The sequence below is a fragment of the Phaenicophaeus curvirostris genome, chromosome 1, assembly GCF_032191515.1.
Source record: "Phaenicophaeus curvirostris isolate KB17595 chromosome 1, BPBGC_Pcur_1.0, whole genome shotgun sequence".
NCBI classification, from domain to species: domain Eukaryota; kingdom Metazoa; phylum Chordata; class Aves; order Cuculiformes; family Cuculidae; genus Phaenicophaeus; species Phaenicophaeus curvirostris.
The window spans coordinates 54060079-54079584 of record NC_091392.1 but is presented as its reverse complement, the minus strand read 5'-3'; the positions used below and the strand labels follow the sequence as shown (position 1 = coordinate 54079584).

General features: G+C 34.8%; 1 protein-coding gene across 3 annotated transcripts in view; it reads right to left on the bottom strand.

Annotated features, from left to right (window-relative positions):
* LRRIQ1 (leucine rich repeats and IQ motif containing 1) overlaps positions 1-19506 on the bottom strand; it is a 108650-nt gene that overhangs the window by 88251 nt on the left and 893 nt on the right. For all 3 annotated transcript variants that reach the window (XM_069849815.1, XM_069849816.1, XM_069849817.1), the window contains exons 2-11: positions 18951-19062; positions 18216-18310; positions 16910-17015; positions 15970-16199; positions 14152-14226; positions 12770-13975; positions 11690-11842; positions 9426-9576; positions 4071-4264; positions 3563-3690 (exon numbers count right to left, since the gene is read on the bottom strand). In XM_069849815.1, coding sequence (XP_069705916.1) covers positions 3563-3690; positions 4071-4264; positions 9426-9576; positions 11690-11842; positions 12770-13975; positions 14152-14226; positions 15970-16199; positions 16910-17015; positions 18216-18310; positions 18951-19062 — 2450 coding nt within the window. The remainder of the gene's footprint in view (positions 1-3562; positions 3691-4070; positions 4265-9425; positions 9577-11689; positions 11843-12769; positions 13976-14151; positions 14227-15969; positions 16200-16909; positions 17016-18215; positions 18311-18950; positions 19063-19506) is intronic.

Genomic DNA, 19506 nt, shown 5'->3' with positions numbered 1-19506 from the left:
TTTATATTAAATGAGTTCTCTGAATCTTTATCAGTACATGCTTTGGTGAATTAGAAATTATACTTGTACTAGACTACCCTTGCCTGCCATTGGCATTATGAGAGTTAAAATGTTTCCCCATCGTTCTATAGCCTTCCTTTACTGACATTCTTTGTTAACTTCTTTCCTAAGAAAATTCAAACCAGAAAGACAAAGGACATTACTGAAAACTTAATACTACTTGACCTTGTCACATTAGCCCTGGGCATAAGAGAGATATAAATTACAAAGAAGACACAAAAGTAAAAAGATATTCAAAAAAATGCAAGCTATAGCTTCCTCTTTCTGCTCCCATTTAAGGCTGTAGCAGGACAGGACACAGAGAGCAACAGAAAAAAAGATTTAAGAGACCAGAATAGTTGCAAGTTTGCATCAGAAAAAATAAAGATTTTTTTTTCTGAATACGAATAGCAGTTACTGCTTTGAATGGTCTGAATCCTGCTGTGCATCTGCTTTTCTCCAGAAAAACTGTCATTCATGTTAACATGAAAGTTAGCAAGGAGAGCAAAATAATTAAAAATACATTTATATTAATCTATATCTTTAGATAATACCTGTATTTCTTTTACATTCTTTAAAAATAAAAACCTTTTACTCTGCAGTATTCACCATATTTATAAGAATAATCAAATATAATACAAGAAATGTATCAGTTAACCACTTGTTTCTGGAATGCTCTGGTAAACAGTACTTCAACAGTATTCTCTATAGTGTGATGCACTTGGAGATAAACTTATCAACAACGAAGAATTACTGAAAGTTATAAAAAAAATCTAGACTGGTACGGATGAGATGCGAGGAAAACACACCATACATAAGTATAGCTTTTTTATCACTGACATCCGATGACATTTAGATTTATTATGGTGACACTGGAAAAGCTGTCAAATTTCCAAATCATCATGATTTGTAATGACAGCGTGTTCAACTCTTACATCTCAGAAATTTGGTTTTTTAACCGATACCATATACATTTAAGCAGAGAGAACAATAAGTACTAGGAAAGAGTTGAGTCGACTTTTTAGCATTTCAGTTATAAGCCATTTAAGAATAGGATTCTTTTAGGAAGACTTGCAAACATAGGAGCAATACATTCATGAAGAATTTGATTCTGGCCAAACCAGCATCTCCCAAAATAGGAATTTTTGCAGATAACTGATTTTTTTCCTACCACATTTAGGTTATCTTAATGAAAAGAAGAGACAGAAAAAAACCCAAAACTGGTCACATTAATGCCACATTAAAAGAGAAATTCTAAGAAGGATAAATTTATCCAGTTTGAAGTTGGGGGAAAAAAAAAAAGGTAACGGCTACCTGAACAGCAAAGGGATTTAGTGTCTCACTGTAAAACATCTAAATGAAAAAGACATTAACAAGTAAATTATATAATTATATTTACATGCAATCCCACTTAAATACCACATGAACTCTTAACATATTGAAAATGTATTAATTTTAGTTCCAGGGGCAAGGTTTTTCTCTCCTACACATAAATCTTTATCCACAACAAAAGAAAAATGGTGCCTTTTTTAAAACTAACAACATTAGTGTTCTCCAGCTGCTGTAAAATAGAGCACAGATCTTCATAGTCCCAATTCTGCAGTAACCTAGTCAGAAGGATATTCATCACTGACTTTGGTCAATTGACCAAGTACATGTTTTTTATGTTCAAGCCCCAATAAAACACTTCATAAAAGCACTATTGGTGAAGTAGCTGCCATTTTTTAATAAGAAGAAGTTAATCACTACCTACTATAACTCCTTGTTGCTAGATTGTAGGCTTTAAAAGATTAATTTTTTTTTTTAGTTTTACCTTTGGCAGTTTTGGGTTTATGATACACACAAAGCATCTCAGGAACAAAAAAAACCCCTGCGCATTAGTGCAAGAATTTTCTTTTCACATTACTTCACTTTTAGAAAGAATACAGATTCATAGAATTGCCATTATGGGCTTCCCACAATCAGTGAAAAGGAAATGGCACTCAGTGCACACTTGAAAAAAATTCACAAAATTGCACTAGCTGTAGGATAAAAGTAAAGAAACAGCTTTTCTTTCAACAGCTTACTCCATTACATTCACTGTTTCTATAGAACATCAAGTTACTTATGTTATAGCACACACATATGGAGCTGCTTATAAGCGTACATAAAGTGAGTGTAACAGAACAGGCTACTGAATTGTCAGAAATTTTGAGGTTTTTAATATGCATTTAACGCTATTTCATCCTGTTTGTTAAAAAGATTTGAGATAAACTATAGATACATCAAGGAAAGAAAGTTAATTAATTGTTTCAGGAGGAGGTGTGTGTTTATTTTCAGCACACCCAGCTTGCCGATGCAAAAGTACGCACTTTCTCCCAGTCCAGCAGAAGAAATTCAGTGGACAAAACACCGCATCTCAGCTTGGCCACTGGAAAAGCAGAATAAGCACTGAAGTGGACATTAAAAACTGTAGGATCATGGGACAGGTGGGTGATATACGGTGCATCTACACTGCCAGTCTAGCACAACCTAGATCCAGAGACTCCATTCAAGCTATGCCTTAGAATGCGCTTCTAAGTTTGTTCTTTCCCTAGCTGGCACATGAACTCTTCAAACAGTTTTGCAAACTTTTTATTATTACACACAGCATAGCTACACTTTAATTTTAACAAAAAGCAAATTGAAGGAAGAGGAAGAAACTACAAGAAGATAGAGTCACATTACTACATGTTCCACAAAAAGCTGAACAGGACAAGGAAAATTCCAAAAGTGACAAACATGAATTAAACCAATACACGTGATTCACTACCTAACAACTACTGCTCTTGTTAATCACAGGCAGGAAACACTCTCTCCAGACTCCAGAAGAACTAATGAAATAACAAAAAACCCAACAACTTAAAAGCCCAACAATGAGGGGAAATTAATATTTTGACTCTTGAATGCGTGGTCATTCTACCTCTACAGATGTACAGATTAGCTAGAACACGAATGGAAATCTAACTACAGAGTACTTGAGCGCATGATCTAGTTTTATGCTGCTTGTCTTCATCCTTCTTTTTTTATTTTATACTTGAACAATAAGACTGAAAAATTAAAGCAAATATGCTTGTTTTGGAGGGCACTAATAAATGTATGTAAAATAAAGATCAACAATCTCATTTGTCCTTTGTAACTCTAGTAGCTGCACTTAACACAGCCTTTGAAGTCTGTTTCGAATAAGCTAGCTATGAAATATGAAGTTTGACAGACATACTCTAGAAACAATTGCTAAAGAAAGGAAAAAAAGAAACAACATGATTTTAACGATGCCACAAAACTCAAAAATTATTTTCATATATCATCTAGTAGAAAAAAATACTTTTCATACTCATTGCTAAAGGTAGCCAAGAAAATTACTTGTCAACTACATATTTTCACAGAATATCTGGAAAGGATAGTGATATTTCAATCATATTGATTATTATACATTTCATATAAGTGTTACGTTAATAAATTACTCTGCATCTGTTTTGTAAGAAGAAGATTGTTTCTTGCTCACCTATTTTGAGACAGCAAAAGAATCTGCAATAGAGGCAACCAGTGCAAAGAAAGCATTCTCACATCAGAGATGCTATTGTCATCCAAATATAATTCTCTTAAGAGAACATGATTTTCCAGTCTTGGAAGCTAAACAGAAAAGAGATGGTTATTTAAAATTAATATGAATTAGAGAAAGAACAATGGAATTTTATTTTGCAGTTATTTGATGCTTATTGACAATTGTTTTCTTCTCGGATTCTGAAGAGACTCATCATCAGTAAATATGAGCATTTTCCTATTTGAAATGCTGCAGCATGAATTTCAACTTTCAGAGGATCAGCATGCATCAAATCAGCTTGTACTATTACTTACATGTAATAATATTCTGTTACATTTTAAACCAAGAATAAAGCATCATATAATACAAACTGCAGACTAGATGCTATAAACAGATGAGGGAAATACAATTACTCTACGGCAAATTTTTCAAGGACTCAGGAGCAACAAAATACTTCATTCAATCATACCTCCTGGAGATTATTGCCTTGCAACTTCAGAATTTGAAGTAGGCCACAGTTCTCAATGCCTTCAACTTGTGTGAGATGATTAAAAGAGCAGTCTAGGTGAATCAGAGTAGGTGCCTCACAAAGACCTTTTGTGCTGACTAACTGATTATGGTCCACAATCAATCGCTGAAGATTTTTCAGTGACTCCAGACCACCTGAAAGTTAAAGATTGTACCTGAAGTAAGCTGTAATCAAATAAAAACCTGTCAGGTTTCAAGTACTAAGAAAACTTTGAATTTTCAGTATATTTATATTATCTATGTTAGCAATTACTCCTGTACAAGGTTTAAAAATAAGTACTGTATTTTGACCCTATCAAATATACAACGCATACAGTTTACAAATTTCTGATCCTATTAACCAAGCAATAATAACAGTTCATAACCCGTTTAGCACTTCTGCTGGAACAGAACATTCTTTTAGTGATTAACTACACTTACCATGCTTTAAGCACTTTATAAATGCTACTCAGAACCTATGGTCACTGTGAAATACTAACACCTCTCTTAAAAATCACAGTAATGGAAACAGTATTTATGTTTCAAAGATAGTTTTCATGATTTCATTTTTAAAAGCTTTTTTTTTTTTAAGCCATAAGCAAGGGGAGAACAAATTATGTTAAAACTTAGACCAGCACCACCACTATTATTTAAATGCATCTTGTTTAAGGAATTGTGTTATAAAATATTTTTAATGAAGATATTTAAAAAGAAAATTTAGCCCCTTGAAGCTATACTTCTGTACCCATTATACTCAACAAACTTACTCCTGCCAACTAGTGTAAAGAGAAATAACGAGTAGTCTCTACCCCAAAAAGATGCAAAGGAAAAGGTTAGCGTCTGTTTCTTTCACAGAATTTTTCCCCAATCACCCTCTTACAACTGCAAAAATCACACTGTATTTCTACTGCCTTACACATGCTAGATGTTCTGAAATGGCATTGATGCATCTGGCTTGCTACAGGCCCAAGCAGTTTTTCTGTATTTCTCTAAGAAAACTCATTTGAAAGGACAGCATTTACAAAACATATCTAAAACAAATAATTCCTGAATGTAGTTTTCTTTCATATCTTCTTCGTGGGACTATTTGAGGTAATACTTTGTCCCACCTTTACCTCACACAAAATTTTCCAAGTTCCCAGAAGGAAGCTGTGTGAGTTTTACAGAGATGAATGCCTTTGTGATTTTCCTGTGAAAATAAACTGGATTATGTGAGGACAGACCTATTTGCATCATAGATTATTAAGAATACAGAAGAAAACTTTTAAAAAAAAATGATACGGAGAAAAGATAAGTAAACAATTAAATGCAAAACTAACAGTACCTTTAAAAAATCCCAATCAAATACAAGCCTTTGAACTGTAGTAATTTCAAAATGGAAAGCACCTAGTGGAAATAACACAGCCACCTGATATTAAAGCAATATCATCCTAAATCTTAGACAAATGTCCCATACTGTAACTTCAAAAACTGTCCGTTATGAAATAAATGTACAAACGTTGAATTATTCTGAAAGAATTTCAAAGATGCTCATGACATACTATCCTAACTGTAAGATCCTGGTCTGCATTTTCTTTTATGCTTCGATAAAAATAAAAAAGGCACCAGCCCCATCTAGTGGTGTCAAAACAATTTCGTTTCAAACTGTCAAAATCATCCATCTCCCAAGACTCCTGCTCACAGGAGCAGTCCTTAAATCTCTAGTTTTAAGTTATCAGCATAGCAGTTCTGGAACCTTTAAAAGCACTGGAGTAGTCTGGAATGGAATAGAGAGTAGAGACTGCGTACACAGTAAGAAAATGCAAGGAGTTAATACAGAATCTGGAACTTTCCTAATTTGCATGCTGCGTAAAGCACCTTTTTTACATCTCCTTCTCCTCATCTGTCTTGTTTAATTTGACTGAATGTCATTTGGAACAGGCATGCTAGGGCTACATACAATGGGATCATAATCTATTCTGGAACTATCAAATGCAGTCCAACAGAAATATACACAAAGGAGAATAATGTCATACAAACAGATGGTTTTTAATGTTTCTTCTGCACACACTCAAAATTATAAATAAGCACGCAAGTCTTGTGCACATTTCCAGAAGATACTGTCTGTTTTCTATATGATGCAACTAACAACAGCTATGGCAGCATATGGGAAAATGAAATCTCTATAAGGTTTCAGCAAGATTTGTGGAGAACCTTTATATAAGTAGCTCTTTGGAATTTGCAAAGGGCAGCTGGAGCCTGCTTACCAGGGACCCCATCTTGGCCATCAATGCAGTTCTGAAGTAATTTATGGGTGACAAAGATGAATGATAAGAAAGGAGTGAAAGCTAACAGTGAACACAAAGAAACACCTACAAAAGCCCTTCCCAAACAAAAAGATGTCTATTAAAAAAAAACAACACAACCTCTATGTGCTTTCTTGAGTAGGTCCAAAGCAGCATTTACAACTATCCATTGCTATATATTGCTATTCTTAGCACTGCCAGGATTTCAGCCAACATACTATGGCAATACAGATATCCTACAAAAGCATATTCTATGACTCAAGTCAAAATGCTGTTTTTTGTGTAAGAAAATGTTTAAGCAAATCATTCAACTTCCAGATACAAACATACACACTGAACTTCAGTGTATTGCTGACACAATTACTTAATTTGCAATCATGCATTCTAGAAAACCGTAACTGAGAAATATTTCTCGTACTTTTATTGTAATTTTTAAGGGTTTTCTGGCAACTCTAATTTTTCCCCTACTGATGCTACATTTCAATGAGAGAAGAAAAAGAAGAAAAGAGAAATCATAGTATGCTTGAAGTTTCCTATGATAAGTTATTAAAAAATAAATATTACAAACCTAAATAAGCCTTACTTCTTAGGAAAAATCCCACAGCCTTTTTTAGAGCTGAATTAACAGAGAACATTGCACAGTACTGCAGCTTCCAAAATTGCTAAGGGACATCCTGCAAGATTTACAGATGAAAGGGATACATTAACTTCTTAAAATCCATAAATCCATTTTTGTGCATTCTATGCAACTACTTACAACCACTGCTGTTGTATGAAATATATCCTGTATTATTCATCTGTTTTAACCAGACATCCTCAAAGCAATTCCCAAGAGGAGGAAGACAGATTCAAAGCCGATTTTTGTGAACATTTATTTACCTATTCAAATTCATTAGAGACTTAGTAAACATAGCAACACAATGAACGTACAGAAAGTACATGAGGATTTTACTCCACTGGGCCTGTACAAAGATATAACATTCCACACAGATGCCACATTCCTAAATGTCATCCACTAGTACTATGTCATTCTTACAGTAACCCTGCAGACATTTTCATCAAATGAGATAAATTTGAATAAGAACTCTATCCAGAATTATTGGCCAGAAGCATACAGATGAAGCTTCTTTAACCAGCTTCCTTTATTATTTCTCAATAGGGTACTCATATATTTTTATGGTAAATATTGTTATCTCAGCACTTTTATTCTGAAGTATTATAAACTCTGTTCACAAATACTAACGTTCTGAACTTGCATATATCAGCAGAAAATATTAAAAATATTAACATTAAACCCTCTAAATAACAGATCTTTTTTAAGCTTCCTCATTTCCTGTTTGCTGTGCTCTTGTTATTTATCATGGAATTTATCCATGTTCATACTGCTTCTATCTCCTTTTTTTCTTTAACAGTGGAAACCATTTCTTTGTATAAATGTTTTACACAAATGTGTTTCATCTCTCAGCTTAAAAATTGTTTTATATTGTTTTCCTGCTGTCCCGTAGGAAAATAACATATGTCCACATACATTAAAGAAAATTAAAAGTCTAAATCAAGGCAAATAAAATAAAAATCTCATATCCTTTCTATTCTCAGCTCTGCAGTCCTTCCAAGTAATATCTTTAGATTTTGCAGACTAAGAATAAAACTAGAAAGTCACCTTTTCTAGAAATTGAAACACAAAACCGGAAAATCAATTACTTCTTCACATGCAATTTTTTTTTCCAGGTCGTAAGATTTTATTTCAATGGACAAATACCTGAAGATTCACCTCTGTTGAGACTATAACTTCAGTGTTATAGTCACCTGTATTTAGTGGTCTTCACAAATTTCACAGTATGTCATGCACCAAAACTCAAGTCCCTAGGGCAGCAGATAAATCTAGTTTGGTTCTATCTGCTGTGCTGCCTTCTTGAAGGAAATTTGCTACTTTCAGGCCTTGAGAGCTCCCTTTCAAGTAATGATCTGGCAATTTACTAATACATTTTCTCAACCATTAATGCTGCTTTTGAGGGACCACTAATGGTCTTCCCTCCGTACATCATTTTAGAAACAAAAAATTGGCTTCTCTACTTACACACAGCAAAGCTATCAGTTATTTTCACCACATTACATTTCCCTGACCTTTTGTCAGCAGGAAAGGCTCTGGATATTCATTAGAGCTATACCAAACCTATGTAACAAAAGGCTCACAATGCAGTATTTTTAGCTTGCCAGAAGCTGAGACAAAGTATCCACCCCTTAGGCACTTTACAGTCTGAGTGGGAGTACAAGCAGAGAGGCAAACGCTTGTTCATTACATGAAAAAATCCTGGCTGGCTGGCTAACACAAAACATCTACCTCCCTGGCAGGAAGATTTCACTTAGTGCAGCATCTGCTGAGTGCTCTGGGTGCATGTAAATTCTAACTGGTTAACTGCACGCTCAAAGGACACCCGTTGGCTGACAATTGTTCAATCTAACAAATACAACAAACTGCCTTTGTAAATACAATAGAGGTTGGCACACCTGCTGTACCTAAATGATTTGTATGATTTTACCTTAGACTCATTCTTTTTTTCCAGCTTTGGAGCAGCAACGAAGAGCCAGAGTGCGAGAAAAATACAGAACAACAGTTTGGAGCCTGAATGGGCAGCATTTTAGTTTAGAGGCTGTGGTCAAGTGTTAGCATGATAGATATGAGACAGATAATATGATTTCTATTTACTACTTACTGTGAGTCAGGAATACACTGGAATTCTCTGCAGCCACAAGGCTAGGCTTTATATAAATTGTTTCTGTACATAAGGGGACCTTCTAGAAAGATCTTTAACTCTCTTAGGCTGATAATAGTTATATGACCTGGTAGATGGAATACATGGCAGTAGCTAAGCCATATTACAATAAGTGATAACCCGGGTGTGCTTTGAAATCCAGGCCTGTTCTAAGTCTGCTTGGGCTGAGGAGCTGGCTGGACCTGAAGTATAATTCTGATCATCAACAGCACAAATATTGTTATAAAAATTGGAATCTTTTTTCATTGATTTTCTTACCAATTCGAGTGATTCTGTTGTAGGATAGCTCAAGATTTTGGAGATTTATGCAGCCATCTAAGCCACAAACTGATGACAGGTGGTTCTTATTCAGAATCAGAATACAGAGATTTTCAAGATTTCCACAGTCAATGAACTGAATGTTGTTTTCCTGCAATAAAGGAAAATGAGGATATTAAATAGCACCTGCAATGAAACAGCAGAACTACTTCAAAATATGGTAGATAGCCATCATTGCTTTTTCTTTTCCTAAACTTCTAGCTAGGAGTGACGGCACCTCTATTTTTTATCATTAGGAAAATAAATTGATGAGTCATAGAAACTGCCTTCTGTAACCTGCTGGGACAGAACAAAAATATATCTCAAACTTCATTCTAGGTCTGAACACACTCAGAAGTTGACACAAAAAGCATAAGGACAGAGTGGTCTTTTCCATACACACTTTCCTAGCTTCCCAAATTCTGGGAGACCAAACTAAAAACTGCATAGGAACCATCATGCGTACTAGACATTAAAGAAGACAGCTATAAGTTTGCTGAAATCTTACTTATTATAAGTTAAAATCTGCATTTAGAGATATTTTGGTCACAAATATTAACACTATTCTCAGCTAATATTCCTGCACCAAGAAATCTTACTCTTTTTAATATCCCCTTCCCAAGGCCATTTTAATAAGACCTCCTTGGGGTTTTATTTCACTATTTGTTGCCCTTGCTTTTTTTCCTTCTGCTTTTCATCTGCAGGTGCTCAAACTAACAAAACTTAAATTCCCTGCATTTGTAACAAGCCAATTAAGCCAAGGAGTCTAACTCCTATTCTAAAATTAACATGCCGACTAGATTCAGGTACTACCTTCAGCTGCAGGAAGAGATACATACAAATTCCCTTTGAACCTTTCAAGGCTTAAACATTAGCTTTTGTATCAAGTAAGACTGAATGTCCAAGAGAAACAGAGGCAGCTGCTTTAGCTATGTCATGAATTGCCATGAAACAATTTTAGTTTATTCAGTTGTCTCAAAGAGGTTGTTTCACCACTAAGGATGAAGTCAACTGCCACATTAGCTGGCACAATTAATGTATTAAGTATTATTATTAATGACATATATAAATATTAAATTCTAAATAGAACATACCCAGAACTATACCTAAGCATCTTCTCCTTAACTAAATTATCTTGACATATCAATCCTGTATATTATTTGAAGCATAACATTTCAAAATAAATTTAAAAAAAAAAACAAAAAAACAAAACCCACAAAATCAAGTGTTGTGCAAGAGACAATATTTGATCTAAAAAAATTCACATATTAATTGCAATCTTAGTAAGACCAGCAGCTTAGATATACATTATGCCCTTATAGTAATACTTTGCTCTTGCATTTTGACGTACCCAAAATTATCAAATCCCAGAAATTACATTCTGAATAGATAAGGAAACTGAGAAAAGGACATAGGTATTTCAACTTACTCTATTGCAAAGCTCTAATTATTGGGCAGACAACACTCTTTTAAGCATAATTATTAACAACCCTCTTCTCCAAATGTAATTAAAAAAAAAAACAAAAACAAAACCAACAAAAGCCCCATACCTTGGAACGAACACCAGTTACAGCAGAAACAGTCAAGATTTCTATGAATAATGAAGGTATATTAACTTCCTTGTGAACTGGTGTTGTTAAAATACATAAAAAAAAAAGTGAACAGAGTTGTTCAATGAAAATTGTCAAGTTCTGCAACTAAGATGCATCACAGAGTAAAATGTTCTCTTTAGACATTAAATTTTCAAGGCCATGTACAACACTGTGCAGTAGCAACTACCTAGATATTATGCCTCTAGTGTAACTTATTGTACTGCTCCTTGAGGATATATATGAGCAGCTTTAATTAAAATTCAAGGTGTGTATTGAAAAGGACACTTCCTTCTACCTACTCCTGTTTAATCTAAGCACTTGCTATTGTGAACAGCATCTGCCTACTCATGAACCAGAGAGACTGAGGTAAGGAAATCCTGTTACTGTGCTAATCATAGACTGCTGCTATCATGCACTTTTCTCAGTATAGCTTGATTCATTTGCAGGATGTTGCTTTAGCACAATGCAAACTGTTAAATGCAATGCAAATCTGCTGGTATAGCTTTGGTCACATTTGGGAGTATTCTGTTGATAAAAGTTACACGCGCAACTGAATGCAACTGCATAACCACCTAAGCAGCAAAACTGGCAGTTCTTTCTTGATTATAATAAAGAAGAAAACATGCTTGGTACCTCCATATTGATATACATTAGGTCTTTGCAGCTACTCAGTCCTCCCAGCACAGTTAGTCCACAGCGCCTCACAGTCAGAACTTGAAGATTTGAACACTCAGATAATGTTGAGAGGCTACAAGCTGGCAAATCTTCGAGCGTAAGCGTTGTGACCTACATGCATTTATTGATAAATAATATCAATTGTTTGTATATTGAACATTCACTGTACAGTGTCATATTATATTTTCTTTACAAAGAAAAAGAGACACAAACTACACTTTACTAACAGTTCAGAAAATGCAAGCACCTAATGTTAATCTAGGACAGGATGGCAATGATAGCTTTGATTTGTTAAACGAGAGAAGTTACTCTGGAAACAATCTGAATTTAATACCTACCTTAAAATAAATAAAACTGATCCTTTGCTTATGACATTGAATTTGAGTGGATGAAAGATTAAACCTAAGCAACATAATTAATAGTGTGAATTGTTTCCCATCAGGCTCTCATAAATAATGAGTGCACAAGAACCAATAAAAATAGTTCAGACTAAAAGTGTATGTAGTCTAGCATGTCACCTCACAGTGGATACCAAGACAATAGGACAGAGCAAGCATACAGTGATAAGTTAGTAAGCGGTAAGAAAATTAAGTGCTAGGAACCAAGAGATGTTCTTCATGTCAAAAAAACCATCTATAAGCTGATCAGTAATGTCTTGCTTCTAGACGACACTAGTCTTCTCAAAACTCTGAGGGGGCTAGATTAGCAGCAGGTGAAATGCAGACCCTCATACAAAGGCAAACCCATGTTAATTTAGTAGAAAATAGGAACTAGGAGCTCCTGTCTTTTACAGACTTTACTCTGAATCACCTGAAGACTAATACCACAGCAGTCTTCTCCACAATGCAACCAAGAATTCAACTCATTCTCATTACCCTTATTCTGCACTTGTTCAGAGGAATGCACTGAGATACGTATCCTGCTCAATGATAATCTCTTCAAAAACAGCATTTTTGCTGATGCACCAAATTAAAAAGGAAAAAAAAAAAAAAAGACGGTGTGGATTCTCCTTTAATTCTAGATCTCCTGTATAGTTACCTGCTGCAGAGAACTCCAAGGGCCACTAAGAATTATCTTTTGTATGCTTAATGGAGGCATCTTGCTAACTGAACTCTTCCTTGGTTGTTTTTTCATAGTCGCTTGCTTTCTTTGGTGTTCTTCATATATTTTAGACCAAGATTTACATGTGTTCATCCAGTTTATTCTCTTCTTTTCAATATCATCAGGAAGAACTCTACTGGAAAACTCAGCTACATCTTGAATCCTGTCCCAGGTCACTCTGACTTCCTCATTAATATCTTCCACCAGAAAGACAGTTTTCTTCATTGTTTCACGCTGAGGAAATTGATCTTTTACTTCTCCATTACTAGCATTTGGCTGGATATTCAGTGGACTGCAGCATATATTGTTTGCCTTACCTTCTACCATGTCATTAGCTCTAAAATTAACAGATACCTCCTTTGAAGTCTGACTGTTCGGAGCGTTATTAAGATCTTTAGTTTGTGAGTAATTTTGTTCTGCATGCATTACTGAATTCAGGCATATATTCTCATTATTTACTTGAGAAGAGTGTTCTGTCTTCTCAGAGTCTAGCCTATTTGGTGTTGGTGTCGAGTTTGTTTCTGCTGGAATCATCCAATTATCTGTTTCATCCATTGTTTCAGTCTGTTTTTCTTTTTGTTCCTCTACTTGCTTACTTAATTCCTTCTTCTGTTCTTCTATTACTTTTATTTTTTCTGTCTGCTTATCTTTTTTTATGTTCTTTTTGTTGTCTTCTCCACTTTCACTCATCATAGCTTTTGCTCTTATTTCTCCTATTTTTCTCTGTTCTCTTCTTGTTTGCAGCTGTTTTTCTCTTTCAAGTCTCAGGCTTTCTTTCTTTTTCTCATACTCCTCACACCTCACTTGTTCCAAATATTCCTGTTTTTCAAGAGCTTCTTGTCTCTTTTTTCTCTCTTCTTTCTTTTGCCTATTTTCTTCCACTTGACTCTTCATTTTTTCCTCTTTTTCTTTTATTTGTCTCTCCATTTCTTCTAGTATTTTCTGTTTCTTTTTTATTTCATCTTTCCATTCTTTTAAGATGGGTACATATTTTTTATGGACTAAAAATGCTCTAAATCTAGCTTGGATTTTCACAGCTGCTGCATTCTGTTGTTCTGCCAGGTGTTGTCTTTCTTTTGCTTTCTGCTCTTCCAAGGCATTTTTCTCCTCTTCCATTTGCAACTGTAGCTTCATGATCAATTCCTAGGCCAAAACAATTAGGAGAGGTTCAACCACTTTTAAAGTAGGACTAACATTGGCACATATTTATCATTAATAAGTAGAATCTGGTGTATTAAATGTTCCAGAAAAAAAATTATTCTCAAATATATGATAGCAACCTCAGAGTCTTTTGACAGAAGCTCATTGTACAGCCTCACCTCATGTTGCATCATTTTGTCTCTCCAAGCTTTCTTATTTTTCTGTAACTCATCTTCTAATACAGTTTGGTGTTTCTGCACAACAAATGAACTTAAGTAAATATTGTACAAAATTCGGAACATCACAAAACACCCCTCTCCAGTCCCCCCCTTCCCAAACGTCCACTTTTGTGAATAGCTGAACTAAAAAGAGAAACTCAGCAGTATGAAGATCAGTATAAACAACTGGTAATGCAGATTTGGTCATGCACTGAAAGATGCATAACTTCAGAGCCAGCATCGTGGTACTGACTTATGCTTATGAAGTAACATTCAAAGTAAAGCTAGATAATACAAACATAATAGAAACAAACACTCTGAAAGTATCACTGAAACTGTTTCTCAACAGAAAATGAAAGTTCAAGTCAATCTTCTCACTATTTGCAAATAAACAGCATTTCCCTCCTTGCCCAATACTCTCAAACAGGAAAAAAAAAATAGAATAGTTTGGAATTACACCTGACTGAAAATTAGCAGACAGTAAGTATTTGAAAACCAGAGGCTGATCCAGAACAACAGAACTCTTGGTGTATCAGTATCAGCCAAAGCAAATATATAGCAGGATATGGAGGAACCAGTATAAAAAACCCAGCACCTCCAGCCTGGAGAATAAGGTCTCCCAGGTGCATTAGCACTAGTTTTCATGCATGCTCAGAAACATGCTGTTCAGACAATAGGAGACTAGACATCTAGATCCTTTTGTAAAGGGGAAGTTAGTCTTCATCTCCCACCACCAAAAAGAGTATGCTAGCGACAGCACTACTCAAGGGTCTGAATAGGGACATGCCCCACCTCGTCTACAGAAAGCAAGCCGTTTTACATCCAAAAACTATTTGTGACAAAAAGCAGACAAGGCCTAATCAATTTTGTGACCTGTGTAAAAAGGAACCATATCAGACACTGAACTGGCCTGCAGAGATCAAAAGTCTATTCACCTACTAAGCCCTTCCTTAACTTTGGTGACTTGAATTGCCTTGCTGGGACCAAGATGTCCAACTTTTCAAAAAGCTACAAATTAGTTAGCTGAAAATGCAGTGTTAATGCATCTCTCAAAATACAAATATTTAGGCTAAATAATAAAATATCGTGCCTCTCCCCAGTATAATGTCTGAGGGTTGCATTTCTTCATGTTCTTATGCTCTTTCGTGGAAAGCTATCAAATTTTACCCTTCAGTATACACCAAGCGTTATAACAAAGCATGACTAGTTATCTGAGAATGCAACCAGTCAACATGTGGAGTCATTTTTACTTGTGACAGAACTCAGTAGATGAAGCTTGACTCAGTTTTCCAAATACAGGCAAGAAAAGGGAATATCGCAACTTGTACCTAGATGAAGCACAGCACCAGCATTTCTGAACAGAATAATTTTGGTTCAGAATACTTCACCTATGATTTTTCATCTAAACATGAAATTGGGGTGGGAGTTCCAAAGTGAGTATTTTCTATTAAACCACAGTGACCATTTTTCATTTGTGAGTAATATTGCACAATTCTCATTTCCAGTACTTTGGTGTCTTAAGATAAAAACTTAGTAAGGGCAAAGCCTAAAGAATAATTCAGCATTTAACACAGCAAAGTCATTCACTGTTTATCAAAGCCGTAAACACATAAAACCCAATGGATTGTACTTACACGTGTCTTACATCTCATTTTGCTATCACAAGTAGACAGAGTTTAAGACAGTTGTACAGCTTGGGATGGTACTCTCTTTTTAAAATTAGATCTTGAATTCAGATAGTCTAGATGGGAACAGGTTGGCTTCAATGTCATTAATTACCTTACGAAGAAGTTCTAAGTTCATACTTTCAGCCTCAAATTCCTCCAGAATCTGCATCCTTCTTGCATGTTCCTCTTCATTCTTTTTTTCCTGTGCTTCCCTCTCAGCTTTCCATTTTTTCCCCTTTTCATCTTCAAGCTCCTTTTGTCTTTTCTCCCACTGCTCAAATGCTTGTCTACACTTTTCTTCTTCTTCATGATGGGTAAAGCTCATGAACATTTCAACATCAGCTACAAATTTGTAATGAACCAAAAATAATTTTATTTAATTTCCTAATAAGCACTGGGGGACATAAAACAGTCTTTAATGTATAGACAAGAAACGGATTCTGTGCAGATACAGCCAGGAATATATATCCCCAAGGAAATAAGAACAATACAAGTCTTTTCTACCAGAGATGTTTTATTACCATAATGCACACTTAATGACTCTGCTACAAACATGCTTATTCTACCAATGTATATTTCAGAATTTCACTTTGACTTTAGAATTAAAGTCTTCTGTGGCTATCAGCAGGGGTTTCATAACTGATGCACTCTGCCCTAAAACACACACAGGCCATAGTAGAGGGAAACATTCCCAGCCAATGGGACTATAAAGAAGTTTAAACACGCTGTAGCCAAAGCACAATCTGCTTAGTGCCTACAAATCTGGCTTTCATTTTTATTCACAGATTATTTAAATCACTTCTGGGTAGGAATTTTGAAACAAATTTTTGGAAACAAATTTATATGAAGACATTAATGACTACAATAATTTTGTGACCCTGAAATGAGATCAAAGCACAGGCATTTGCCCATGCCCAATTAATGAAGTATCAATACCTACTGCATACTGCAATGTGTAATTTTTAACAAAGAATGTTATGAAACTCATGAAAACAGAAAAGCAGGAAATAGCTAAAGATCAACTGAACTACATGAGGAACGCATCTGCTTACCTGTAACAAGATGGTCACCAGTGACCACTTTATCACTGGTGGACTGACTATGATAACCAGGTGTTGTAGCAGTCTGCAAGTCTTCATTTTCAATTTCAGACAGTACCTAATATAGTTTAACATTGTCATTCAGAAACATAATTTAAAAGCAGAACATTATAAAAATATTCTAGAATGAGGATAAGCTTTTCATCATATGACAAGTACAACATCACAAAACTTACCACTGACTGGAATCCTTAGGAAGGGAATAATGGAAACTTATCAGTCAAAATATTGCTTTCTAGAGAAATAAATATTGGAGTATATCCCAAAACACATAATATTTCTATGTGGTTTTTAAACATATTTTACATTTTTACTTGTAAAAATGAATGTTTTGCATTTGTGATTTGTTTTACTTTCTGTGGAACTAAGCACTGTATTTATGCATAAATACTGTTATGCACATAGGGGAAGAACTATTTACGTGGTAAATTCTCAAGAAGCCTATTTGAAAAATAATGCCATGGGTACTACGACTGCTATATTTCTTCCATTGTTCTTTGCCGGCAAGAAGTAATTTATTCCTGCTCATTTATCATCTGTTCATCACATGCTCAGGGCACATGTTTATATTTGTAATGCAGCTGAAGTCACATAAAGTAATTTTGCTGTTCTAAACAATGGTGTTCTGAGAACAAAAACTCATGTTTGCAAAAGTGCTCACTAATAAAAGCTAGGCAACAAATTAAAGCTGTTAAATTAAAATACAGGTTTGCGTTTTCCTAAGAACATCAGCAAGTTATTCAGTCAATCCCATGGGTTACCCAGCTTGGTAACTTGGTTTGTCCTTGAAAGTTAGGGACATTATGTTTAATGTTACTGTTTACATTTTGTATAAAATAATGGAATATATTAGGAGCAGGATTAATAGTTGTATACCCTCTTGGTCATCATAAAAAGAATTAAGATTAGAAAGGTTCAAAAGTGTTATCACACTGTGGAGATAATATTCTGCAAATAATTAACAATAAAGGATTATTCAGTTCTGTCTAATTGTTATTGATTTTTGTGCTCAGCATCTCAACTACGGATAAACAGAATATATTATTTTAAAACTTACAGACATGGTGTATTACAGCTCAGGTCGCAGTTCTAAAGAATGACATATACAAACTCATCTTAATACTTTATGGACAGTCTGACAGAAACAAAACTGAAAGCACCTACAGGTCTCCTCAGGAGGCTAACAAAACAAGTGTAAGTTATCCAGATTACTTAATAGAATTTTGTTCTCTGTAAATATTAGTTAAATAGAGAATACCCTTTTTTTAAATTGTTCTGCATCTTTGTTATATTCAGAAGCCAGTTCTGCCATATAATCTGAAGTGTGGGAAGAAACTACTTCACAGATGTTACCTAAAGAAGAAATAAACAGTTTAATACACAGAGAGAAAATCCCTTAGTAGTACTCAGTTCTGCTCTATACTGCCTAGGTACTATATTTCTTTAAACTAAAAGAAAGCACTTTTTCCTTTAAAACTCTTAAACACCATCCTGCCCTCCATCCTATTTTAGTCAAAAATATTTATGGGAGTCACAACTTATATACATCACAGTTGACACAGAAATATTGCTCTCGATTGCAAGGTAATTTCATTTAACGGTAGCTTGGGTATCTCTAAAGACAAACATTAAGCCTATGGGGTTCAATTGTATCTGAACCCTTAATTGCAGATGCAAGCGATTTCATTTTAGATTCTCACAGAAAATCTGCCCCAGGTTTTCAGAGAATATTTCAGAGTACGATCCTCCAACTTGCCTAAATATATGGGTTAATATCAGATGAATTTTTAGAAAAATTCAATTCATACATAAACAGATGTTAATCCTAGAAGACAGCATTGCCCAGTTTTATTCCTAGATATTTTTATCAGGCATTCAGAAGCTGATGCAACTGGTTTCATAGCCTGCTCAACTTAAAAGTTTGCATTATTTTACTAACGATCGTTGGTCTAGCTTCCACTGGCAATACGAGATATTTTAACCATCTCCTTACTTGCAGTTTCTTCATCTTCCGAGTCTCGCAGTATAAGCTTTTCAGCATCTTGATTTCTGCTCTTTATAAAGTTTAAATAGGAGACAACTGATTCTGGCAAGTCATCTGAAATCTAGAAAAGCATTATGTTTGATGCAAATTCTACACTTTCATCTCACAGCCATTACCAGGCCTAGATATTTGACATGCAAGAACAAAGACTGATTTTGGCTTCACATATAAAGCATTCATGGAGATTTAGTAGCAATTACTACCAAAATTGTTCCCAATTCTTACACTTCACCCATTGCCTTATTACCTACCAAACAATTAATAATCCTTATTACACTCAATTACACTCTAATTAAACTTTGATTGGAACAAATTTTAGTAACTTATCTTCTGCAACCTTCACAAACAGGTTTCAATTAACATTTTTTTTTTAAATTATGGTAGACCAAGAAATTAAGGAAAAGGTTAAGACAAAAATTAATGAATACCTATGCTGCATAGGATCTTTTTCTTAAAAATTTTCAGACTCTTTAAAAAATAAATTGGCTTTAAATTCACTGATGTT